Genomic DNA, 26624 nt, shown 5'->3' on the forward strand with positions numbered 1-26624 from the left:
CATGCACTCTCACACACACACACACGCACTCTCACACACACACACACGCACTCTCACACACACACACTCTCACACACAAGGGAATGCATAATTGAGATTCACACAGTAATGGACACATTTGCATTAAACACATTTATTTATTTAAAAAAAATTAAAAGTGCATGCTGGGTTCCTAATGTCCAAGGCAAATGGCATAAAATCAAATCCACTGACATGTGACATCCTGTAAACATTTCTATTTGAGTAAAGCACAGTAAAGAACCTGTACAATCCAAAATAACTGCTCAGTAAGCCAAAATACTTTAAAAACAAACATATGAATCCATTCAGTAATTAAAATCAGCTAGGAACTGACATTTTATGCCACTTCTAATAAAATACAACATTTAATAACACAGTTCTCTTCAGTTATTTACACTTGGTAGATTTTACACAGCAGCAGATAAATAAGATAAAAGCGAAGGGGAGAAGAAGAGCAAAGTACGAAGCCTGATAAAAGAAAGTATTACACTCTTGTGGATTCTGCACAAATTCCCATGATGCTTTGTGTTGAAAGAGTTCAGTATGACTTTTACAAAGTGTTTGTGTGTGTGTGTGTGTGTGTGTGTAATCTGGTGTGTAATCTGGGAGGATTTTTCTTTCCTTCCTCTGTCCTACATGATGATAACCATATCCAATGTTTAGCTTCAGCTTTTCTTAAGCTTTAGTTTTCCTTTTGAAGGTTTACTGGTTCAGCTTAATTTGCAGGTCTAGTAAACAGATTGAGAAAATCTGGCGGGCGGGCGGGGGGGGGGGGGTGCGTGCTCAGATTGTCGGAAATGTGCTTAATGTTAGTTAATACAATCTTTTTAGGCAGTTTGTCTAGGTAGTTTGACTCAAGTCTCAGGAGACCAATAATGGGGGCATCCAGGCACAAAGAAGCAATCCCAACCAGTGAGTTAATGAAGTATATCCGAAATGCAATGTCTGCTACAGTTCCTTATCAGTTGTCTGACTAAGCAGGACCTATAAATGATACGGAATTTTAGGCTCCAGTCTCTGGAATAAAACAGAATTTGTATCCGTGTATACATTTGGATATTAATAATGCTGCTATAAATTAATTTTCCAGAAACAACTCTGTTAACCGATACTGTCATTATCATTCATTTTTTATACTACAAACTGGCCTAAAGACTTCAGAAAGAAAACTAAAGCTGAGACCAAAACTGAAGCTGGAAACTAGCCCAATCACCTTTTACGACTTTTACGGCTTTAAGTCTTTCTAGACTTAATTTTCTGTAACCTTTTGGTCTCTGTTAGCCTGTGAGCTCTAGCGGAAGTTCCCGGCTGCACAGCGTTTCCCACTGTCGAGCCAAGAGTGAGATCAGTCTCTCCCTGCTGTCTGCTCCGGGCACAAAAATACACCACTGCACTTCGCTCTCAGCTCCATCACCACCCTGCATCCGCTTACGCTCCTTCTCATCTGAGAAATGGTCCATGGTAAGATGGCACAGCAGATCAGGACCAGGAACATCGTCAAAGACCAATGTGAGTGCCTGGGGGTATGGTTGGTATCCCATGAGCACACGGTCCAGGTCTCGTATCCTGCGAGCGTCTGTGAGTCTGTACTTGTCCCTCTGAGGCGGCTCTTTGGCAAACTGGGGCAATGGGTAGCTGATGTAGTCCTCGTCCAGTAGGAAGACATGTGTGCTACTCAGAACGAGGCTTTTCGGCTGTAGTTTGGCCCTCTCACACAAACCGCTCTGCACCTGGAACACCAGGGCGTAAAAGAGAACGTTAAACGAGTGCGGATGTCCCTGAGGGCCCTTCCTCTCTGCTGCAATGAAGGTCAAGTCACCAATCTCCTCCTCACTCGGGTAGATAAACTTCACCCTGCTTGAGTGCACCAGCTCGTAGTTCTCCATTTTGCCTGTTTTGGATGAAAGGCAAAAAAACAATAATTCAGTCCATATGGTGCGTATTTGACATGAACAAAAAAGATGGCCGACGAGTCACATCAAAATGAAGTTTCCTGACCCACACCCTCATTGTTGGGTACCACATGTGGTGGCTTTGCTTCATTTAGATGATATTTATATAAAATTCTGAACTTTACTGGGTTGCTTGACTGACATTGCTTTGCTAATAGTTGCTACATTTCCTGCTGCTTTGAAACTGCCAAGTCGGTTTAAAAAGGAACGACTTCCTGGCTGTGTCATCACATCAGATCACATCATATCACAGCCAAAGTAAAGTTAGGATAATACAAAAAAGCCAAGTGCAATACTTCGGGTCATTGCATAATTTAGGGTTGAGTCTCTGAGGGTGTTGGTGCTGATACAGGCAGACTTCTTTTTTTTTTTTAAATTTCACAATGCTTGTATTTACAAAGCTGAACATGGATTAAATAAAATCACATGTTTTTTTCATAATGTGTCCTGATGTAAATTTTCCTTTATACCTTACTTTTGATCTCTGCAACTAAAGAGTATTTGGTAAGTGTTTGCTTTGGGTTGGGAACAAAAAAGACAAAATGTTGGAATGTCAAAATGACACAGTCTGGATTTTTTAGTTTGTTTGTTTATGTCTAGCCAGATACAGCTGACGCTCAGCCACTGGTTACGAATTTAGAAGCTGGACATAACCCTTTATCTGACCAAATCATCCACAGACACAATTAGGAAGCAAAAGTGAAACAAACTAAATATGTTTCATATTTAAACATTCCTACATGCTTATCTATCACTTAGCACTGTTAACATGTTAGGGTAACATATATCCCTGATTGTTGGCACCATGTTATTTGGATTCATGATACTAGTTTCATAAAGAACACCGTAGTGAGAATTTATACAGGGTTGACCATATTGATTATCCTACCTGTGCTCTTCTTGCCAAACTGTGTGTAGAAGTCTTGGTCTGAGGGCTCTGGGGAGGGCGCCGTCTCCAGTAAAGACAACACACTCATCAGCTGCTGGAGAAAGTGGTGTGTGCTGTAGCTGTCTCTGGTCAGGCATGAGATGATGTGCTCCGGAGAGGGCCCTTTATAGAGAAATACAATACATTGAAAATGAATTGAAGAAGAACATTTAATGTTTAATGTCAGGTGTCATCTTTTTAGGTACAAACTTTTCAACTGATTGGTTTGTACATATTGTTTGATTTTTGCACCACTTTAAAAAATATAATTCTTTAAATATCTCGATATGTCGATACATCCTGATGTGCTTATCTGAGAGCATCAATAGTATCAGAGTATGATAATTATTAGTACTACAAAGTAGCAGATTAAATATGCACTTGGACTAATTTACCATTTTGTCCCTTTTCCTTGTTCATCTTAGGCCTGGTGCACTTATTTGATTGGAAAAATGGTGTTCCAAGCGGCTAGATGCTTGACTTTGTGTATCACTACAGTGTTTGCCATGTAAAATTCCACTTCCTAGTTTAAAACAGTTACTACAGTAAATATAGCACTTCATCGGCAACAATTGATCATTTTCAGGAATATAAATTGAATATGAGCTTGTAGGTTGATGACGAAAAGAAAGAAGGCAAGTTAGGGCAATTAACGTGAGCTAGTTTCTGTGGTGTATATTTCCACTAGTGGAGCAAAAATAAAAAGATTTGGCCACGTTGTGTCTAAAATGCCACTAACTCTATGTTAATTTCTATGTTAATTTGCTTCTAGAATTACGATATAAAAAGTAAACTCCTGACAAAAAAATATTTTCCTATTACATCACATCCTGTACTGATTTATTACTTACATATTGTCCACTGCTCATCTCTACTCACCTACCACTCTGAAGTACTGGTCAAACAGTCCGACGTTCACACTCTGCAGCTCGTTCAGCTTCATAGCAAAGCAAAAAGAGATGAGGAAATCTGTGTCCTTGTGGTCTGACGGGTGCCAGCTCCACATCACTGTATGGCAAAATAGTTTTGTTGTCATTTCTGTGTTGATTAGTCACGGTTCATAATATGCTTGCAAATGAACTGGAAGCTGGAAACTAGGAATAAACCATGATGGAGACACTGATACAAAACTGTATTTTAAGGAAACTAGGATTACCATCATTAGAGACTTGAATCAAATTGCATCAAGACATTTAGAAACTGAAAGATTAGCTTATGTGGCTTCTAAATCCACTTATGTGGCCTCTTCTGAAGGATCATACACTTTATGTCTAAAAACAGATCGTCATTATGTGTCATCGTCCGAATGTGCCATCTCGGTAATCATTACGGACAATGTCAGTAAAGATTACGGCGACTTTTACCTTCTGTAAAAAGGTCCGGAAAATTTACCTCAGGTAATACTAATCCCGTCTGAATAGACCCGCTGTAAATATGTACGGTAAAATTCCGTCATTTCCTATTTAAAAGTAGTTTTTGGCACGTTTTTTTAAGCATGGAGGCGCCAAGTTGTCTGTTTGCGCACGTGATAACAGGAAGCAACGTCATACACACATGATGACAAGGAGGTTACTGTGGTACGTAAAGCGAGTTACTCCTCCCACATCTGCTAGTTTTACTGAGATGTCTTGTCCCGTGCGAACTGGCCAATTAATATTACAGACGTCCTGGGGTAAAATTGCATTACTCCATGTCCCAACGTAAAATTAATCCCGTCCGAATAGTGCTTTAGTCACTCTTATTTGGCAGCGTTAGCCAGATACCAAAAAAGGACAAATGTAGATAACGTGGAAACTCACAAGCTTGATCACTGAGTGTGGACGCAACATCATCCAGGATAAAATAAACAGCTTTGGTGGACAGCATAATGCAGGCAGTCACCTCCACATCAGGGGATTTGTAGAAGAGCACAGATGTCCACAGGATGTGCTTCAGCTCTTCATTCTCTACCTAGCAGAACAAACAGAACACTCAGACTTTGTGTTCATGTTGCCTTGTAGCTGGTGTGATGACATAGCACATGTCCAAAAAAAAAAAAAAAATTTTTTTTTTTAATTCAAATTATATATTTATAAATGTGTATTTATTTATTTTATTTTTTTAAATAGCGACCGGTCTTTAAATTTAATAAAAAAAATGTTCTTTAAATCAAATAATAAACATTAAACTTAATGAATGCACAAACTGAAACCTGGTTTGCGTTCAGTAATACACTTATGTATACCTCTGCGATGTTGTCATGGAAGAAGATTATAACCTCCTCGCCTCTCAGTAAAGAGAGGTGACGTAGAGCTGGAGACAGAGAGAGGTGGGACGGACACTGGTTTTCATCTGTGAGCTGCTGGATAAGTGAGTCTCCAGGGTTGAGCAGAGACAGAGTTAAATGGGGTTTCTTCGTGTCCTGAGAAACCCTTCAAATAATAATAAGCTTGTTTAGACCAGAAAGGTTTGGACCAAACATTATAATGTAGAAACACGAGCAAGAATTTACATTAATCATTCTCACTTAATCCTGCTAATGTACGTTCAGATTTTTATAACGATGCTACAGGAAAGGAGGAAATTCATATATTAAATCTATAAAATGTATTATAAACAAACGTAACATGGTGATTTGTTTTAAACAGCACCGTAACCTAAAATGTCCTGGCTGCCACCATTTCTTATTACCTTACGTGTTCACAATGTAAACTTCTGCTTAAACAGAATAAACAGATTCTTTATAAATGGAAATTTATCTTCAAGCCAATTTTCTACTTTACGCTGCTGGGGATATTTACAAGAATTATAATGACAGGATCTTGAAACAAGTTCTCTCACTACCTCTTTTCCTGGGTAGCTTTGCTAGGCGTTGTGCTGTTCACTCTCCGGTGGCGTTTACTCTTCTGTAGCAATGCGATGGTCTTGATGTCTTGAAGGCTGGCACGAAACTGAGCAAACTGCTTCAGAAATAGAAACTTGTCATGAGGAAGAGTGAAAATGGCAGCTAGGTGCTCATGGCCGGCCATAAGCTCTAAAACATGGCCATGACAAAATCGATGGTTGACTGAACAGCTTTGACCGGTTTGACTTTGCTTGGGGTTCAGCAATGTAGATGCAAGTGGAATTCTGGTTAATTTGGTGCAAGATCGTATGCAATTTCCATTGGGTTTTGATGACATGGCTACAAAATCAACCTTGAGTACACAGAGATGTCGTGTTGTGAGGAACAGAAGTAATGGGATGGAGGTCTGGCTTTCATAGAATAGAGATAAAATATCAGAAGGAACAGAACTGTTTTGACTTCTTTGAGCCAATGAGGCATGGTCCAGAACGTGAGCTATGTATCCACTTTTCACTCCACCATCGTTGTCTTCAATTTCCCAAGAATTTAGAAACTGCTGAATAAATGCCTGGACACGAGACTGTCCACAGATATGTTCACTTTTTGTTCTATCTAGAAGCAAGTTCACATGAGAGTGGATCTCTTTCAGATTTTGTCCATCTGAGAAGAAGTACCATCGTGTGGCACTGGACTTCATACTTAAGGAAATGCAAGTGTCTGGAATGTCAAACCAAAATGCCTCCATGTCTGAATATGGCAGCTTCAGTGTAACTTTAATGCAGTCCATTAGCTCCTCCAAATTATGTGGAGTCTCTGTAGACCATGTCTGAAAAACCACCAATGCTTTATCCGTTGCAGCCAAACAGCACGGCATCTGATTTAAACCTCCATCTTGGCCAACAGTGATGCAGTGAGTCCAGACTATCAGATTAATTTGAACATTTGAGCTATCAACATTCTCAGATTCATTGTCCTGAAGTGTGGAGGAGGAAGAGCAGCCCATGATCTCATCGTCGTGATCTGGACCCATCTCAAAGTAACTGCCCCCAGAGTCAGGGCTGCCCTGCTCAGTCACATCCACAGTAGAGGTCTTGCATTCGGTGGATGTTTTACTCTGCATATCTGTTTGACAGATCAAATTGGAAAGTCGAGTGATAAAGTCCAAATTGGTGGTGGTGTAGGACAAATAACAGAGGGGTAGTACTGGTGTGGAGCATCTGTTGGTGCATGATTCATAGTTTTCTTGACAGTAAAAGCAGCTGAAAGGCAAAAACATTTGTGTAAATTCACAATTGAAGACAAGCAAACAAGCACTAATGCAAAATTTTTGTGACATTAAGTTGCTTCACTAAATTCTGCCTGCGTACGCTTTCATAAAAAAATGGTAGTAAACTGTACCCTTTCTTTGAACTTGGAAGTAGAGATTGTTTGCCCAATCAATGCTGTCCTCATATACAGTGCCTTGCAAAAGTATTCATACTTTTCACTGAACTTTTCCACATTTTGACATGTTATAACCACAAAGAAAAATGCATTTTATTACATTTTTATGAAATAGACCGAAAGAAAGTGGCACATAATTGTGAAGTGGAATAAAAATTATAAAATGGTGTCTTTTTTTTTTTTTTTACAAATAAATATCTGAAAAGTGTGGTGTGCATTTGTATTCAGCCCCCTTTACTCTGATACCCCTAACTAAAATCCAGTGAAACCAACTGCCTTCAGAAGTCACCTAATTAGTAAAGAGTGCACCAGTGTGTCATTTAATCTCAATATAAATACAGCTGTTCTGTGAAGCCCTCAGAAGTGTGTTAGTGAATGTCAGTGAACAAACAGCATCATGAAGACCAAAAAAACACACCAGACAGGTCAGGGATAAAGTTGTGGAGAAGTTTAAAGCAGGGTTAGGTTATAAATAAATATCCAGAAATTCAATATTCAAAGCGTTATGTGTGGCGGAAACCTAGCACTGCACATCACCCTGAACACACCATCAACATGAAACATGGTGGTGGCAGCATCATGTTGTGGGGACGTTTTTCTTCAGCAGGGACAGAGAAGCTGGTCAAAGTTGATGGGAAGATGGATTGAGCCAAATACAGGGCAATCTTAGATGAAAACCTGTTAGAGTCTGCAAAAGACTTGAGACTGGGGCAGAGGTTCACCTTCCAGCAAGACAATGACCCTAAACATACTGCCAGAGCTACAATGGAGTGGTTTAGATCAAAGCATATTCATGTGTTAGAATGGCCCACTCAAAAGACCTGGGCCTAAATCCAATTGAGAAACTGTGGCGAGACTTGAAAATCGCTGTTCACAGACACTCGACATCCAATCTGACTGATCTTGAGCGATTTTGCAAAGAAGAATGGGCAAAAATGTCACTCTCTAGATGTGCAAATCTGGTAAAGATATACCCCAAAAGACTTGCAACTTAATTGCAGCAAAAGGTGGTTCTACAAAGTATTGTCCCAGTGGGGCTGAATACAAATGCATGCCACACTTTTCAGATATTTATTTGTAGTATAAACAAACAAACAAACAAACAAATAAATAAATTTGAGCACCATTTATAATTTTCCTTCCACTTCACAATTATATCCCACATTGTGCTGGCCTATAACATAAAATCCTAATAAAATACATTTTTGTTTGTGGTTGTAACGTGTCAAAATGAATGAAAAAGTTCAATGGGTATGAATACTTTTGCAAGACACCTGACCATCACATCCATGTGTGTTGTTGCATTTATGATAACCTCCACTCTACTTTGAAGGGTTTCCACTAGATTTTGGAGTGTTGAGTGGGAATTTGAATAACCAGCCCAAAGGGGCATTAGTGAGATCAGGAACTAATGCTGGGCGAGGAGGTCTGGGGTACAGTCTGTCTTCCAGTTCATACCTAAAGTGTTCGATTGGATCGAGGTCAGGGTTCTGTGCATAACACCAGAGTTCTTACAGTCCGTCCTTGGCAAAAAACAGTTCTTAATAAACCTGGAACAGGTTTTAGCCTCTTATTTCCAGTGAGGTTAAAATGCTAATGAAATCGCAATGCTATCGTATACAAAGACACCCTTTACATATGTGTGCTTCCAGTCATTTGGCAACAGTCTGGAACCGTATATGGGTGTAATGATCAGGTGTCTTTAAACTTGTGGCCAAATAATGTAGACTTTACAATAGTCATTATAGAGCCATCAACATTTTATTATTAAGTTAATGATAAGTTCATGTTTTCCACAAACTACTGTCAAAACACTTCGAAATAGTCATAAGATAAATAGTGTAAGAGATAAGCAGAGAATGATGAGCCAAAACAAACAAAAACTAAAAAGACTTGTTCATACGGTACTGATGAAGTTTGTTTAGAGTGTTATGACAGTTATTATATATTAAATTTCCCATTAAGATTGTGAAGCATTGTGTGTTTGAAATTGGAATCAACACGCAAAACAAGAACGTCTCATACTCTCATGTTTTGGTTGTTTGTTTTGTACATACAATAAGTTTCTATTTAATAGTTTTACCACTGGGGTGGGCAGTGATCGCTTAATATATTCCTGTGATTTACAATATGTAGTACAGTTGGAGATTTGCAAAACAGTCATATGTCCTTTATTACTATACAGATCAGTTTTACGAAATCGAGAGTGAGATTTCAGTTCCTAATAAGTTACAGAATAAAGAGGCATAGAAAAACCTCCCTGAAAAGAAATGAGGAAGAACTCAAAAGGTTAACTCTTCTAGCCGATAGTATAGTGGGATTATAAATCATTACGTAGACATATAGACAGAACGTAAACAGTACTAGATATGTTGAAAGAACAGGGGATGTTCAGTATGACCATTAATTGTATGTTTCTAAAGTTATTGATGAGACCATGAAAAGGACCATGTCCACTGTACGGTAGTGAAAGTGAGAGTACCATAACTAACAGTATTTCTCTTGATTTCCTCCTAATTTGGTCCTTTGCCAATTCCTACGCAGTCGGTAATCCACCTCTATCACCCATTATCTCAATCTAAAGCACCCAAGAGAGGAAGGGGTGAGGCGATTTCAGCCTGGGAGAGTTTATATCAGTATACAAGGCATCAAAATACTAAAGATGAGATCAGCGTATAATGATTTGAAAGGTTTACAAATGGCAACTCTGTTAGCCTTTATATGTTCATGGTTTGATATCAAACGTTTGTAGGCAAGTACTCATGTATACACATTACCTCTTTTCACTACTATTAAAGCTTCAGAAGCAGTGGTGTTGATGCCTGTTTACATGCACATCATTATTATCTGATTTACACACAATTCAAGGGTTCGTGTAAACAAAACGGATTAAATCTAAATATAAATCAGATTAAATCCCTCATGGGATTGCTTCTGGAACAACATAGTTTTAAAAGTTAAAAACTGGCAACCATAAATATTCTTCAGTGGAATTTAATGGCAGGTCATAGAGGAGCAGAATCTGATTATTATGAGATTACACAGGTTTGTGCTAACTGAAGTATTTCCGATTGGTGACCAGTTTTTGAGAAGCGTCCATATGAAACTGTCAAACAAAGCAAAGCCAAAAATGAAAACAAAAACTGACCCAAAACTTTCATGCCTCTGCTCAGAATTGATCTCTGATGATGAACAGGTAGTAAGTTGAGTTTTAACCTGTAATGAACCAAACATGGAGAAAAATTAGTTCAATAAATTTCATTGAAAAATAAATATAAAACACATAATAAGTTGCACTGCAGCAGTGTTGGGCAAAAAGCTTACAATGATCCACAATGTTTTCATTGACGGAGAGATTTACACTGTAATGTCATTGTCTAATAGTGTACTGTGTAGATTTGTACTGTGCACAGTTCAACAAAAACTTTCCAACACAGTGATTTCAAAATTGTGCCCTGGACCAAACAAGTAGTCTTTGTGTCTGAGTCATGCAACTTTCATGTCAGGGATATTTATATTTTTATTTGTAGCTGTCCAGTGGACTAGAAAAAGACAGCTGAGAGAAAGAAAACAAATCCCTACTTCCTAGTGTTTAATAGAAAACATAAGTGTAGTGTTCAGTATATGTATGTTTAAACATAGCATTGGTGCAAGAGACCTCTACGCTGTAACTATAGTACACTAGTGTGCACAGATAACAGATCTTTTCAGAATAAGGAATGTGCATGTTTGTGGAAATAATGAAACCAACCAAATTAAGTGCAAGGAAAAGCTTGCTTTCCTGCTTCTAGCACATTAGTTACTAAACAGTTAAACATCTGAATGTTGGATCAAAAATAAAAAATTGCTGAAACTTTCGTTAATGTCTTTCTGTCATGATACACGTGCTACATTAGAAACTTTATCAAGAGAGGATACAAAATATGGCTGCACAGTTGTCCAGTCCCTGGGAACTCACATTCTTGTCTGTTTAACTTACTCTGTATTAATGGACTTAAAGGTAGGTTCTCTGATTTTTGAAAGCCAATGTTGACATTTGAAATCACCAAAACCAACACACCCCTAAACCCAAATGGGTCCCACCCCTGTATTGATAGCTCCGCCCACACATACATACATAACCCAGGCAAATAATGGAAAGAAATGTGTCTTTATCATAGCTGAAGGGAAGAACAATACGATTGCAGATAAACAAACAAGCAAAAATGACACACAAGCATAATCATGTAAAGGACGGCATATATTAGTTCTGTGAAACAAAGCAAAACCAACGTTACTCACCTATCGAGAAGGAAAAAAGCGCATCGGTATCTTAAGTAAAGTTGGCCGCATATTCACAGATTGGAGTTTCCCAAGTCAATAACTCCTGAGCTAAACGCTGTTACTAGCAAAACGCTGTTGTAGCTGCCTCTCTACATTACTACGATAGAAAAGATTTGTTATTTGTGTAGTAAGGGCGTTTAGCTCAGGAGATATTGACTCGGGAAACTCCAATCTGTGAATATGCGCCAACTTCCTGCTTCTTCAGTTCTCTAGTGTTGGAAAGCTGATCCTATATTAACACATCCTACATCTTGCCTTATCGTAATCTTTCTTTGCTTGCTTTCTTTCTTTTTATCCTCCATGTCAATGTTAAAACCACTTTCTGTTAATGTCACACATGCGCACTGAACACTCTCTCCGCCGCATATTGACAAGCCCCGCCCCTTTCTGCTCATTGGCTACATGTTTCTTTTGAATTTTGTTTTTGATTTTTAATTATTCGGCCCGACTCAGTTTTCTGAGGCATTTCTCAAAAATCGGAGACCCTGCCTTTAACTAACAGTATATTTGCTTCCACCTTTCAGCTCACTCACTTAAGTTTCTGTGCAAAGCAAAGAAGGGACTAAGCAGCACACTTACCCATCTGTCCACAGTTGTGTGTTAAAGCATAACCAAAACTAAACGATATACAAACACTCTGTGTTGAGAGTATAATCCAAGAAACAGTAGTTGCAGGATTTAAAAAAAAAATCATAAAAAAATGTGATTAAAATTCAGTTAAATTACAATTTCAACAATGTACAATTGTTAGACTGGTAATTCTACTAACCTGAGGTACAAGCTCACAGGTTGTGGGGTAGTTATTACAGCATCGTTGGGTAAGTGTAGAATCCACATGAGTCAATATCTCTTTGGTAAGAAAGGCGTCATCTTTGCAGGCTATTTCTGGAAATAGACAGCAGGGCTTTATATTTAGCCAACAGAGGGGGAGAACTAAATAAATATCACAGCGAGTCAATTGCATGGCTAGAGGTAAAACACAGCTTGTCAGAGATGCTCAGAAGAAAATAAGCAAGCAAAGCAAGTTCAAATAATCAGTACATTTAAAGTTGTCAGTGTCATAAAGTAAGTGTGAATGCAAATCAAATGTGTTCATAACTGTGTTTTACCCATATGTAAATGCTCTGCTGCATTTTAAAGTCGGTTTAGCAAGAAAATAAGTCATTTAGCATTCAAACACAAATAAGTAGCAATGGTATAGATGTTGCAAGGGAGTTTCTGTTCAAGCTTTTTTCCCCCCAGATATAGCATACCACCACCACCACTAAATGCCAAATCACCTGAAGAAAGGAGGATTGCAAATTATCCATCTTAGGCCTTGGAACTGCTGGAGGGAAAAATGCAATAAAAAAAATAGGTACAAAAGATCCATTTGAGCAATTTTGTGAAAATATTTATTTTAATACATTTACAACAGCAAATCTCAGTCATTTTTTTTAGTATCATTTCACTTTCCTTATTTAAAATACTTTAGACTACAGCACTGTTGAATTACGGATCAATATTTCTCACTGTTGATCTGCTGCTCAAAGTGTTTAAATATATATCCCTTTTTCATTACCATTGGGACTAATTAATTATTTATTGGTCAAATTCTGCTAAATACAAATTTCAGCCAAAAATAGTAGGAAAGAAAAAAGGAAAAAAAAAAAGATTGGCCAATTTCCTAATCCTTATTTTAGTATTAGATTTTTTCAGCAGATACATTACAGGTGCATACAATATACAAAGGAACCACAATTGTTAAGCATTTGTTTGTTTTTGTGGGTATGCACACAAAACCTACACTGGTGCAATCCAAAGAAGAAGAAAAAATGTTAAGCTGCAATACCAGATCTAGCCAGAAGAGGGCCACATGACAAAGTATCATTCTGTACTGTTGCTCAGGGAAATATCAAGAAGCTCATTATTCAGTCATTGTTGTCTGGTTGGAACATTGTACTAGTCTGTTACAAATGTACAGTACTGTATGTTTACATTTTGATCTGCTACTCAAGAACAGAGGCTAAAAGGTTAGCCTCAAGACACACCTACTATGCACTGGGCCCTTCACTCACCATATTGGAGCAAAAAGCAACAGACCAGCAATGACAAAAATCATTAAATAGCGTCTTTGATGTACATCATTTTTACATGCTCGTACACGGTGGCTTCTTTCTTCAGGCGATTTGACATTTAATCACAGCAGTCAGTACCTTCTCATAGGATGCCTTATAAAATTTTAACCACCACTTCATGTTAAAGACAATCATTTCTTTATTAACGCTGCTAACGAGTAAGGCAAACTTATAGCCTTATAGCCTACCACAGATGCTTGGATAATCACATGATGTTAAGTAAACTTGATTTAAATTGAGCCCCTTTATGCTGTGCTGATACATACATGATTACCTTGGCTGGAGCTGGCACAGTGGAGTGGAGAAGAAGAAGAAGAAGAAGAAGAAGATGAAGAAGAAGAAGAGGAAGACTGTGGGGCAGTGACTGAGCTGGAGGATGAGGGATTTAGCCCTGCATCAGTCAGTCTGGGCACATCACTAATCTGACCAAGAGAACAAAACGGTGCTTTTAGGAACAGTGAAATATACTGGTTTAGCTTTGCTCTAAATATGTAGCTACAGTGAATCACATTATACAAATGAATTGTTTGGATAACAGTGTTATTTATTTAGTGTCGGGCTCAAGCTTGAATTTTCATTTTTGTACATCAGTGTAAACACATCCTGGGTCTAGGCTTGTGCTTTCAAGATGACAATTTTGTCATCCCTACATGATATTATACTGCCAAAATGTGCACCGAGATTCATCTCAGTTCAATTTTATTACTACACCTGCCAACATTTACACATTTTGAGTCGGAGCCCTGCAGTTTAAAGACATGTTGGTGTAGGAGAAAACAGATTAGGCATGACAGTTTTGAAAGAGGAACGGAAAACAGGGTCATGTTTAAGTCATTAAACACCTACAAAATGAAAAAGTTGATGCCAAGATTATTCTGCAGAGGAACAAACTGGTATATTCCATTCCAGCCTCAAAGAATATGACGAAAATAATTCTTACTTTTTTTTCTCTGTTCGCCATTCTGTCTTTCGCTTCTTTGGCTTTCTGAATGGCTTTCAGCACTTCGACGGTGTCCAGCTCCTTTTCAGTGGTTACTGTGCCATCTAAGCAAACCTTCAATAACACGTATTCATCACTGTGGTGCTACATCAAATACAATCTCTAATAAAAACATAACTGGCAAACTAGTCATTTAAGAACAACTATGATTATACTACAAACGTATTAAAGGGGGAATATGGTTGTTCTGTTATGTTGTGTGTTATTTTGCTCATATGAAATGGGTCCTCTTGTCAAATGTAAAATTCTATTATTACCTTACAGTATTTTCCGCACCATAAGGTGCACCGGATTATAAGGTGCAGTGTCAATTATGGGGTCTATTTCTGTACTTAACCCATACATATGGCGCACCATATTATAAGGCGCATGTTAAAACATACTACAGTCTACAAAAAAGGTAACAGAAGCAAAACAGTGAGTTTAGTTTAACTTTATTCTACTATTTAACAATAAACACACATTATTTTTTAATCAATCTTCTCCCACAAATCCATCAAAGTCCTCATCTACTGTGTCTTCTTAACTTGGCACAGTTCATTTTCTTGCTTACTCCTCTTCTGAACCATAAATACATTGATGTTGAATACTTTCAGCAGCTCTATTCCCATTTACAACCATGTAACTGATAGCCTGTAGTTTGTATTGTGCCTCGTAAGCATCTGATTTTTATTGGCGGATGGCAAACCAACTTAAGGTGCATTTACCACCACCTACTGGACTGGAGTGTGGAGCGCATAATGGTTAGGAAGAAACAAATGTTGTTTTGCAACATACCGGTAGTATACCTACCGGAGGCGTGGCGGAGGTAAGTGTACGTACTGTACGTATTAAGTAATGTTCTCTGATTGGTTTATCGCTGCCAGCGTACGTAGTGTATGTATTACGTCTCAGCAGGAAATGATCCGACAACAACATTGTTACAAATTTTTGGAACTCGGTGCACACATAAGGCTCACCGGATTATTAGGCACACGGCCGATTTTTGAGAAAATTTAAGGCTTTTAGGTGCGCCTTATAGTGCGGAAAATACTGTCATTTCATGCTGAAACATTTCTATAATCAATATTCACAAAAAAATAACTAAATAAAATTCTCATCAATAATTTAGCCAATGAGTCATACCTCTGATGCTCGGTCACAGAATTGGGCCAGAACTTTGGTTCTATAGTCAGGAATGATGCACATGGGGTTGCTAGCAATGGAGAGTTTTTCCAAACAGGGCAACATTCCAATGTGCTTTATTTCATCCAACTGCAGAAAATAATAATTTGAACAAATAAATCGAATTAAATATTGTCTGCAAAATACAGCTCCCAGCGAAACAATGTAAGCAACAAACTTCCCAATACCTGTGCTAATTTGTTACTGCTCAAGTCCAGATTAACAAGACAGTAAAGTTTACTGAGACCAGAAATGGTTTCAATCTGATTTCCAGCTAAATTCAGGGTCTTGATGTTTCCCAGTTTAGTGTGAACACCCTCAAGAACAGTAAGCTTGTTATAAGACAGGTCCAGGTGCACTAGATTGTATAGATACTGCAAATATATAGAAAAGCAAGAGCAAGAGATTGACAAAAGAAGTTGCAATATAATATTCATGAAGAAAGATTAGAATTAGTATAATATATAATTTATTATTATACATAATAAACATTATAAATCCATCAGCTTACCTGGAGATTTTCCACCACGGACAGGAAATTGTGCCCGAGATCAAGAAATTCGACTGAAGGAATTAATTTCTAAAATGACAAAAGGAAGATTACGAAAGATGAGGCTCTTCGACATAATCAGTAAAAGAACTGAAGCCTATGTACTGGAGTTGTGGACGTTTTGAGAAAATAGCGCACGGGTACGCAAGGGCAAGAGTAAAAAGGTTCATAATTTATTCGTACTGCTGCGCAGCAAGACCCAACGGTCCTCGTGTAGCATGAGAAAGGAAGAACTCTGATAGATATTATTCACACACAGAATCTGAAGAAAGAAAAACATCATCTACCGTTGGCTAGATGGACAACACCTCATCATCTCCTGAGCAGGATAACCTGACCCTAACCTTGGTCTGCCTAGTGTTGTGTATGACCCAACTCGTCTCCAGCTCATTCGGACCCTCTAATAACGTTATACATACCATCTCTGCTAATAACAATTTCTAGAAACAACCAACTTCTAGTCCTGCACACAGAAGATCAGAACTCCACAAACAGCTTTGTTGCAAAAAGTTTCCATCACACTGGTCAGGCCCAGTAAAATATGTGAAACATATGTGCCTGTCAGTTACAATGAAGGAGCTGTGGAACATGTGACCATCAGTCACAGTGAAGAAGTTGTGGTTTATGTGCTCACTGAGACTGATGAGCACATAAAGCACAACTTCTTCAGTGTGACTGAGGTTGTGGTGTTTGTGACTGTCAGTGCCAGTAAAGAGGACACAATATATGCCCTTTAGTCAACGTAAAGAAGGCCTGGCATATGTGCCCGTCATGCCCCTTTTCCACCAAGGCAGTTTGAGTACTGTTCAGAGCCAGAGCCTAATTTAAAATTAGTCTGACACCCAAAGCACCAGCTCTGAACCAGGAAAAGTGGTTCTTAAGAACGTTGCTGGTCTAAACTTAATAACTGCTTGCATCAGGGGCTGAGGGCGGGGTTACTGTGACCAACAAGACAAAAAAAAAAAACATTGTTAGCCATTTTAAAATAATTTTAAATCAGGATTCGCCACATTTGGATGCCAATGTAGGTTCGCAAAGCCATGAGCATTAACAGTAAAGCAACATCCGCTACTGTTGATGTTGTGTTTGTGTTTGCTGCTGCGCTAATGTTGCCGTATAACGTTGTATACAGCGACAGAAGACTCGGCTCTGTGACGGCTCTCTAGCCCATGGAAAGGCAAACCGGTTCTTAGAAGGTTCGCCAGTGGAACCAACTTTGAACCAGCACCAGCACTAGCTCTGAACCAGCACCCGGTTCTTTCTGGTGGACAGGGGGCATTTGACACAGTAGAGAAGTATGTACTCATCAGTCCTAGTTAAAGGAGGAGCAAACTATGTGCTTTTTAGTAAAGAAGTTGAGGGGTGTGGCCTCTGTCAATGTTAATCTTAGCAAATGAGAAATTCGAGGGTACAAAAAAGAAATCACAGATTAATTACTCTGTAATTGTAGTATTAAATTGCTGGCTGCTTTAAATCTTCCAACAAATATAAAATGGAACATCAATCACCTGTTTATATGATCATATGATTTTTGAAAAAAGAAAGAAAGACCTAGCAGGTAAAGAATTTAAACATTTTCACTTTACCACAGACTCATCGATGCAGCAGATGTTATTGTGGCTCATGTCCAGGGTGGTGAGTATCTTCCAGGTTGGGATAACTGCCGTCACCGCACAGTCGATGTCCACGCCTTCGGGCTCCCAATGGGCAAACTCAGCAGCTTCAGGAACTAAAATTTCCTACAGAACAAAGTTACCCAAACCCAGTTCAGGATCAATACAGTAGCTGGAGTGTTAAACTTTTTTAAGAGGTTTACTTAGAGCAAATAGAAAACCTTCATGGACGCAGCTGAACGATGAACACTGAGTGTAGCCAGGGTCGGCTTTAATGCAGGGAGTCCCATGATTTGTCCTGAACTGCAGTCATTTATCTGAAAAATACGATCAAACATACCAAATTCATTCCTACTACAGATCTCTAGTTAAAAGGTTTTTAACTTGCAGAAACCATTAAGAATATAACTAAGCTAACTGCCTAGCTACAATGCCTGCTTTAGTGTTTTGTGTTCCTGGAGAAACGTTTTATAATTCCAAGGTTTTATATGTATCTGAGTTATTAAAAAAAAAAAACAACTGAGCATCCAGAAATATTGTTTAATCCTAAAGTAATCTATATAGAAATCTGGAATTTGAATTGCAGTTTAAACTGCAAAGAATACATCCTACCCAACTCAATACGCACTCAACAACAACCAATCGCTTTCCAGAAGAAATATATGTCTCTTACCTCGATCTGGAGCACCGATTTAAAGACAGAGAGGTCAAACTGTAGACTGTGTTCCTCAATATTGCTGGGGCCCACAACTCCTATAGTACCAGGGATCTGTGCATGCAAACACACAACAGCTCGTGTTAATACAACTGGTTATCAGTCATCCGTGAATTCAATGGGTCATCCATCATATTTATATCCAACAGCTGTTCTTCCCTGGTCAGACCAACCTGGCACTAAATCAAATGGGTTTCTAATATGATAAATGGAAGTGCTAAATAATAGCATTTCTGTTTCATCTGACAAAATGCAAGCATGTGGTATCCTAGTGGTTAAGGTGTTGGGCTACCAATCGGAAGGTTGTGAGTTCGATCCCAGGTCCACCAAGCTGCCACTGTCGGGCCCCTGAGCAAGGCCCTTAACCCTCTATTGCTCAGTTGTACAAAAATGAGATAATGTAAATCGCTCTGGATAAAGGCATCTGCCAAATGCTGTAAATGTATTTCAATACTATGAAGCTCAGCATTACAGTAAGCAATAACATCAATGAACCCTGTATATTCTGTATATTAAATCCTATACATATGGTGAATGATGCATGCCATCAACCACAACCGCACAATGGCACCTTGAGATATTTGAGTCTGCAGGCAAAGTCCAGTATGTGGCCCAGATCGGCCTTGGCATCTCCATTGGCGCAGGTGGGTTTGGCCAGCTTCAGCTGTTGGGTGATGGCATAGAGCTGCAGTGGACTCAGGAGAAAAACTTCGCCAGCAGCTAACAGCTGTTCACCTGAGGAAAGAGGAAAGCTTTAAATACAACACAAAAACACAAAAGACAATGTGTAAAAAAAAAAAAAAAAAAAAAGGGGGGGGGCCTATTGCAAATGAAAAAAAATCAAATTTCTAATGAAATATAGAATACTGCTATTAGTATAAATGATGTTTACTGTACTATACCACTGATTAAGGTTGCTTCTTGCTTCTGTGCAAGTTGCATTAATCATGTTTCATTTCAACAAATTTTCTTTAGACTTTATGATTCATAACTTCATCATCGAAGACAAAGAATGCTGTCTTTGGTGCATTTGTATGAACTAGTAGAATAGCTACAGTCAAATTTCAACATGTTGGGATTTGTGTGTTGGCCTGGAATAACCTGACATGTGGGTGAATTCTGGCCAAAAAGGAAGCTGGGTACTTTGAACCATCAAGTTAAAAACAACAAAAAGATCACAAAGTGCAAGAAGTCAGTTTAACAAATGCAGGGGTAAATGCAGTAAATACCTAAACCATGTCCAATATCTTGCTAGGTAGGTTAAGTTTCCTCATAAAGTGAAAGTCAGACAATGCCAAAAGTGCCAAATCAACGTCCATGATGCAGGACGGGAATCTTTAAATGCCATTTTCACTGTTTCACTACTGCTGGTGATTAGATTTTTAAATGCTTTGGATTAAGACAGATATTTCAGATTTCCTGCATATAAATATATGTACACGGTATATACTTCACATCCCCTTCCTCGTTCCAGAAGGATGTGAAGTGAAAAGTACTTTATACTTTATATTACAATGTCCATTGCAACAGGGTCACAAGATGTCATTAGATGACTAAACTAAAACAAGGAACAGCCAGAAACAGAGTCACAAGTTATGTGATGCCCAGCCTCTTTGACCTGCCTGAAGGTTTATATTTGACAAAATACGCGAGTATGCTAAGCTATAGCTATATGCAAAGCTATACCTTTGTGGAACAGATCTTCTGCCAGTGTAGCAGCAATGCCATTAATTTCCTGAAAACAAGAAAATCTTGTTATTCATCACTGTACTCACTTGTTACAAGTTATATTAATTAGTAAAACTATATTAAAGTAATAAAGGGGAAAATTACAAAGTAAACATTTCACAGTTTTTCACATTTCAGGTGTCATAAGTAGACAAAGCGCCAACACAGTACAAGCAAACAATGCACACATGGGGCGGTGAAGGGAATCGTACCATCAGGAGAAGTGAGACAAACGTACTAACCACAAAGTACCCCCACCACCCCCAGCCCCAATTATTAATATATCGTTTTCATAAAGATGTAATAATAATTATAACAACAATAAACATTTGCTAAGACCGCGACTTAATAAATTACTTATTTGTTCCATTTATTCACCTTTAATATACCTGTTTATTACATTAGTGCATGTCACATGATGCTTTCGCCAGAAAGTGTTTCATTAGTCAATGATTAATAGATCAAATAAGTGTGAGGAAAGAAGCATTGCTACTTTTGGGTTACTAATCTCAATAAAAGACACATTTTTTCCTAACAGTGGATTTACAGACATATTATTGTGTTACTATGTGTAGTTTTAAGATTCACAACCAACTAAAGCAACCTTGACATTGCTACAAACTATGGGAAAGTTTCTCAGAAACCTTTGGAAAATTAGAACAAACACTTCCCTGGAAATGCTTTAAAAGTTGTAGCTTTCAGCAAACCTCTTGAGTCTTTATTTATCTGCTTTAATGGATTCTTAAGAAAATGGTATCATTTACATGTTAAATGGACAGAGGGCCAGATGGTCTTTTTCTGAATGTCATGTAGAGCTGGAGGTTGGAGTCAGGCTACTTATTCCTACTTAAAATCATATGCAATTACTGCTAATATTTATTACAGTTATGCTTTGCAATGAGATAACTAAAGCTGTTGGGGCATCAAAACTCCAAGGTAAAGAACTAAAATGATCCACAGCGTGGGGAAATATTTAGACGATATTAACACTTGAATACATTTCCAGTGCATGTATCCACTTCACATTTACACACGATATACATAAGGTATATCAAGGTTAAGTTGAAATAAATATCTATCTATCTATCTATCTATCTATCTATCTATCTATATCTATATCTATATCTATATATATATATATATATATATATATCTATCTATCTATCTATATATATATATATTATATATAATAGGGTAAAAATTATTATTATTATGTAAATGTATAATAAAAATACATATATGTAAAAATGCTGCCCAAAATCCTGGAGCAAATTTTATAACAGACGTTGCTATTGGTGCATCAAGCAGAAATCATGGTGAAGGTGAAGGGACCACTTAATGTTCCCAGTGACACAAGTATTAAAACACACGGAGTTGGAAAAAGCTACAGAGCCACAACAGAGACCATAAACATTCGTGTCTGTACATGGTTTGACGATATGCAGGTGGAATGCTCACTGATCCACAACTAATCGCCCCAGTCAGGTATGCCACACAAGGTATCACAACATGCTCTCGAATAATCAAGAAAACATATACAATAAATTATATACAGTGTTGTGAAAAAGTGTTAGCCCCTTCCTGATTTTTTTTGCACCTTTGTCAAAATCGTCAAACAATTTTAAATATTAGTCAAAGAGATCACAAGTAATCACAACATGCCATTTTTAGATGAAGGTTTTTTTTATTATTATTAAGGGAAAACAAAATCCAACACCACATGGCCCTGCGTGAAAAAGTGTTAGCCCCCCTGTTAAAACAACTTAACTGTGGTTTATCACACCCGAGTTTAATTTCTCTAGCCACACCCAGGCCTGATTACTGCCACACCTGTTCACAATCAAGAAATCACTTAAGCAAGACCTGACTGACAAAGTGAAGTAGACCAAAAGATACTCAAAAGCGACATCATGCCGAGATCCAAAGAAATTCAGGAACAAATGAGAAAGAAAATAATTGAGATTTATCAGTCTGGAAAAGGTTAGAATGCCATTTCTAAAGCTGTGGGAACCACCAGTGAACCACAGTGAGAGCCATTATCACAAAACATTGAACAGTGGTGAACCCTCCCAGGAGCAGCCGACCAAAATTACCCCAAGAGCGCAGTGACGACTCGTCCAAGAGGTCACAAAAAGACCCCACAACATCCAAAGAACTGCAGGCCTCACTTGCCTTAGATAAGGTCAGTGTTCATGACGCCACCATAAGAAAGAGACTGGGCAAAAATGGCCTGTATGGCAGAGATCAAAGACGAAAACCGCTGCTGAGCTAAAAGAACATAAAGGCTCGTCTCAGATTTGCCAGAAAACATCTTGATCATCCCCAAGACTTTTGGGAAAATACTCTGTGGACTGACGAGTCAAAAGTTGAACTTTTTGGAAGGTGTGTGTCTCATTACATCTGGCATAAAAGGAACACTGCATTTCAGAAGAAGAACATCATACCAACAGTAAAATATGGTGGTGGTAGTGTGATGGTCTGGGGCTGTTTTGCTGCTTCAGGACCTGGAAGACTTGCTGTGATAAATGGAACCATGAATTCTGCTGTCTACCAAAAAAAAAAACCTGATGGACAATGTGCTTCCGTCTGTTTGTGAACTCAAGCTGAAGCAGAATTGGGTTCTGCTCCAGGACAATGATCCAAAACACACCAGCAAGTCCACCTCTGAATGGCTGAAGAAAAACAAAATGAAGACTTTGGAGTGGCCTAGTCAAAGTCCTGACCTGAATCGTATTGAGATGCTGTGGCATGACTTTAAAAAGGTGGTTCTCGAAAACCCTCCAATGCGGCTGAATTACAACAATTATGCAAAGATGAGTGGACCAAAATTCCTCCACAGCGCTGTAACAGACTCATTGCAAGTTATTTTCCCTTAATTAAAAACTGCATGTTGTGTTTACTTGTGTTATCTTTGACTAATATTTAAATTTGTTTGATGATCTGAAACATTAAAATGTGACAAACGTGCAAAAAAGGAAGGGGACCAACACTTTTACACATCTAAAGAACAGTGACATATGGAGGTGAACGCATCCTGATACGATGCTGTTTCTCTGCATGTAGTAATGTTTTTTACGTACCATAAAAGGAACCATGAATGGGGCACTAGGAAACGTACTGGGACATATTAAAGGAGAACTTAATCTTAAGAGTACAAGCTGGCTGACTAAATACACTGAGATGCAATATCAGCTGTGATGTACGCAATGAGGGTCAGGATTAAATCAAACCACTGCTGAGCCTAAAAAAAAGCCCACAGTAAGTCATTTAGACCATAATTTTCTCAAAGGAAAAGGAAGTAGCTCCTACAAATAGTGGAATTATCCGAAACTCGCATGAAAATCCAGACTATCTAAAAGTTTAGTCTATTCCTATTTCACTTTCACACCACAAGTTACCACATGATACAGGCATGTGATCTTAAGTCTAAACAGTCTCCGCAATAATCTATACATGAAACACATTATATACATTTGTGTATTTCTACTCTTTTAAAATTACAGTGCTTTTAACAAATATTCCGTTTTGGGCATTAAAATAAACAACAAATAAAAATGAATGGTTCAAAATACATTTACTTAGTGCACTTGAAAACTAGTTGGCATTAAATAAAATTTGAAAGTCTGGATATCTCAGCACGTTTTGTATTTGAGTGTGGAGTTTGGCCTGTGATAAAAATGCTGAATAACAAGGAATACTGTTAAATATCTGTTAAAGTGTATACAGGTCAACAGCATTAAAATGTGCAGAAATGTCACAAACTGTCACCAATGATAAAATATGCTGATGCTGAACATGCTGTGTTTGGCAAATATCCAAAAACGAATTAAAGAATGAATTTATTATTTCTACATAATTATTATTTATCACTGTGGCTGTGTTATATAATCAGTCCTCCTACTATCATTGTGTTATTAGAAATCAGGATGGTTTTAAGATCAACAGAGTTTAATCTCAGAGGACTTTGTGATTTCGGGTTTCTGTGTAAGGTGTAGTGTTTTTTTTTTTGTCATATTACAGTAAGTTCAAGAGTGTATTACCATGGTTATAACATGTAATATTATATAATGTATAACAGGAACTAGCTTGTCATTAACATTCATTTTAATAGGACAAAAGATACGATCTGTCATAACTATTCACATACCACATCATTGCTTATATTCCAAAGTGCTTGATTCCTCATATCCAATATAAATTTACCTTTAACTATTCCTTGTTATTACATTTCCTCAACATAAAAATGACACACGACGTTTAGCATGACGGTGCTAGTATCCTATTTTGTTATTCAATGTAAATATTGTTTGTAAGCTTTTTACAAATATTTGTTTGTAGCTTTTTACATAGACACCTGCCCGTCCTCCCAAAAGCAACACTGAGAAAGAGATTTAGGAATACTCACATAGAACTGGAAGTGTAGAAAGGTGGATAAAACTTTTGGTACAGCAACAGGGAATCGGCTGAGCAGAGTTTGCAAATACACCTCCAGCTCCTTCTGCCTCTTTTCCACAAGGGTTTTAGAATTTTTACCAATGATCTTCTTTGGAGGCAACAGATGTTTGTCGATCTTCTTCTCCGAAATGAGCTGAAAGACACCAGTTCTACTGTTTAAACACTAATAATCGGTTCACTTGTTCCTCTCATGATTCAATGGAAAACACTTTGCCAAAGACCAGTATGTTAACTAGGGTTCAGGGGGTATAAATACTGAATATTTGCTATTTACCTGATTGAAACTTACCTTTTCATGCAGTTCATGGAAGTCACTGTATCGGTGCTTTATGGTCCACCGATGGTCCCCAACCTTCACCTCGATTACGTAAACCTAAACAGGGTCAGAGACAAAAAAAAAAAACGTTAGTAATTTAAAAAAATATCCTACTACATTTTCAGTCTGACATTACCATTCACAAAGTGAATCCTGGTGGTGGGAGAATCATGCTGTAGAAATGCTTTCAAATATACGTTGTTATTATTATATATATGATATTCTGTATTCTGGTAGCATAACAAACATGACAACAGGCACACAAACATCTGAGCTTGCTAGTGAATACAAGTGCTAAAATAAATAGGCTAAAATATGGTGATATTTAGGTCCTGTTGAGTTGCACAGTGCTAATGAATAAATATTAAACAATTTTTTTGTATAAAAAACTGTTACAGTTACAAAAAATTTAACTGCACAATTAACCCAAATATTATTGTGAATTTTTCCCAGTCATAAACCTAGGGTTTGCTAAATGAACGTTTCAGATTATATTATATATTATATTAGAACTTCAACTTGACGTTAGCGGAGTGGCTAACGCTAATTAAATTAGCTATAAAGCTACTAGAAATTGGTTAGTAAACCTGACCGCAGCGACACGACGTATTTTAACAACATACGTAAACATGACATCCGTGTATTTTATTTAGTTTAGCTTCAACTAGATAGAAAACCAAACGAAAAAAAAACGACAACAAAACGAAAACAGAAGTTTAGCTAGCTATATTTCAGCCTCTTTCTGTTGCTGTTACAGGTTTCTTCAAAAAATCTGCTTGCTAGCTTGTCAACTTAACAGTATAGTTTATTAACCTGCACCATTCTATATTTTCATTTTATACAGCATGAAGATGATCAATAATATTTTGCAGCCCTTGGAAATCGTTTTAAAATGACTTTGTCGTAAACAATTCGGGCTCGATCCCAAATAGCGTTTAACTCACTAGATAGGTGCACTAGAAATGGAGGAAAGACGCTGATTCTGCACACTATCTAGTGCCCTTCTCACGTATTTGGGATACGGCCATAAAGATTGGCTAATACGTTCTCGTACTGTAGATGTGTCCCAGGCTCAGCGACTAAATACACTTTACCTACATTTATAGGATGCTTCTAATCATTAAATACTTTACCGTGTAGTTCTCCACTAGTTCCGATCCAACGATACAGACACTTCTTTCTGTGTTTTGCTCAGTAAACACCGCGCAGTCCATTTTCACCAGGTTAAAATTGGACTACAGCATCGTAGAGAACCTGGAGGACGCCAACGCACGTCTAATGCATGTAAGGGTTCATGAGCTTTGCAGAGAAAACATTCAGTCCCCCTTCATGTCTGTTGTGATTCCAGCAGCTAACATATCATTTCCTTCTTCTCTTGGAGTTCGGTGTCGAAAATGTGCAGCGCAATAGCGCCGACTGTCGTACTGGAGTGCAAGCAGCTAGACCCGTACCAAAGGCTGAGACGTGCAGAACAT

At 38.0% G+C, this 26624-nt stretch overlaps 1 protein-coding gene across 7 annotated transcripts; it reads right to left on the bottom strand.

The window, feature by feature from the left end:
* Window positions 1–117: 117 nt before the first annotated feature.
* On the bottom strand, window positions 118–26529 carry nisch (nischarin). Of its 7 annotated transcripts, none has more exons than XM_027140756.2 (21): window positions 26283–26529; window positions 25123–25206; window positions 24784–24966; window positions 20337–20385; window positions 19222–19385; window positions 18609–18704; window positions 18157–18252; window positions 17909–18061; window positions 16284–16352; window positions 15961–16146; window positions 15734–15862; window positions 14549–14662; window positions 13883–14030; window positions 12261–12376; window positions 10317–10384; window positions 5725–6984; window positions 5126–5312; window positions 4701–4851; window positions 3781–3909; window positions 2863–3024; window positions 118–1912 (listed from the first exon to the last, which is right to left on the bottom strand). In XM_027140756.2, exons 1-21 carry the CDS (start codon window positions 26361–26363, stop codon window positions 1299–1301), a joined length of 4239 nt encoding a protein of 1412 aa, XP_026996557.2. In that variant the 5' UTR covers window positions 26364–26529; the 3' UTR covers window positions 118–1298. The 7 variants fall into 7 exon arrangements, 2 of the variants coding, with proteins under 2 accessions (XP_026996557.2, XP_047665820.1); XR_007139898.1 differs by having other exon boundaries at window positions 1604–1912; window positions 3785–3909; XR_007139899.1 differs by lacking the exons at window positions 118–1912; window positions 2863–3024; window positions 3781–3909; window positions 4701–4851; window positions 5126–5312 and adding an exon at window positions 12772–12818 and having other exon boundaries at window positions 6443–6984; window positions 13875–14030.
* Window positions 26530–26624: the final 95 nt, after the last annotated feature.

Source organism: Tachysurus fulvidraco, chromosome 2 (assembly GCF_022655615.1).
Source record: "Tachysurus fulvidraco isolate hzauxx_2018 chromosome 2, HZAU_PFXX_2.0, whole genome shotgun sequence".
Classification (NCBI taxonomy): Eukaryota; Metazoa; Chordata; class Actinopteri; order Siluriformes; family Bagridae; genus Tachysurus; species Tachysurus fulvidraco.

Excerpts from the sequence above, each read along its gene's own strand:
- nisch (XM_027140756.2), bottom strand. The coding sequence starts at position 26,363 with ATGGACTGCGCGGTGTTTACTGAGCAAAACACAGAAAGAAGTGTCTGT. Across the intron at positions 18,062-18,156 it reads GTTCAGCTGCGTCCATGAAG|GAAATTTTAGTTCCTGAAGC; the intron begins GTTTTCTATTTG and ends TTTGTTCTGTAG. Across the intron at positions 3,910-4,700 it reads CACACTCAGTGATCAAGCTT|TGATGTGGAGCTGGCACCCG; the intron begins GTGAGTTTCCAC and ends TTTGCCATACAG.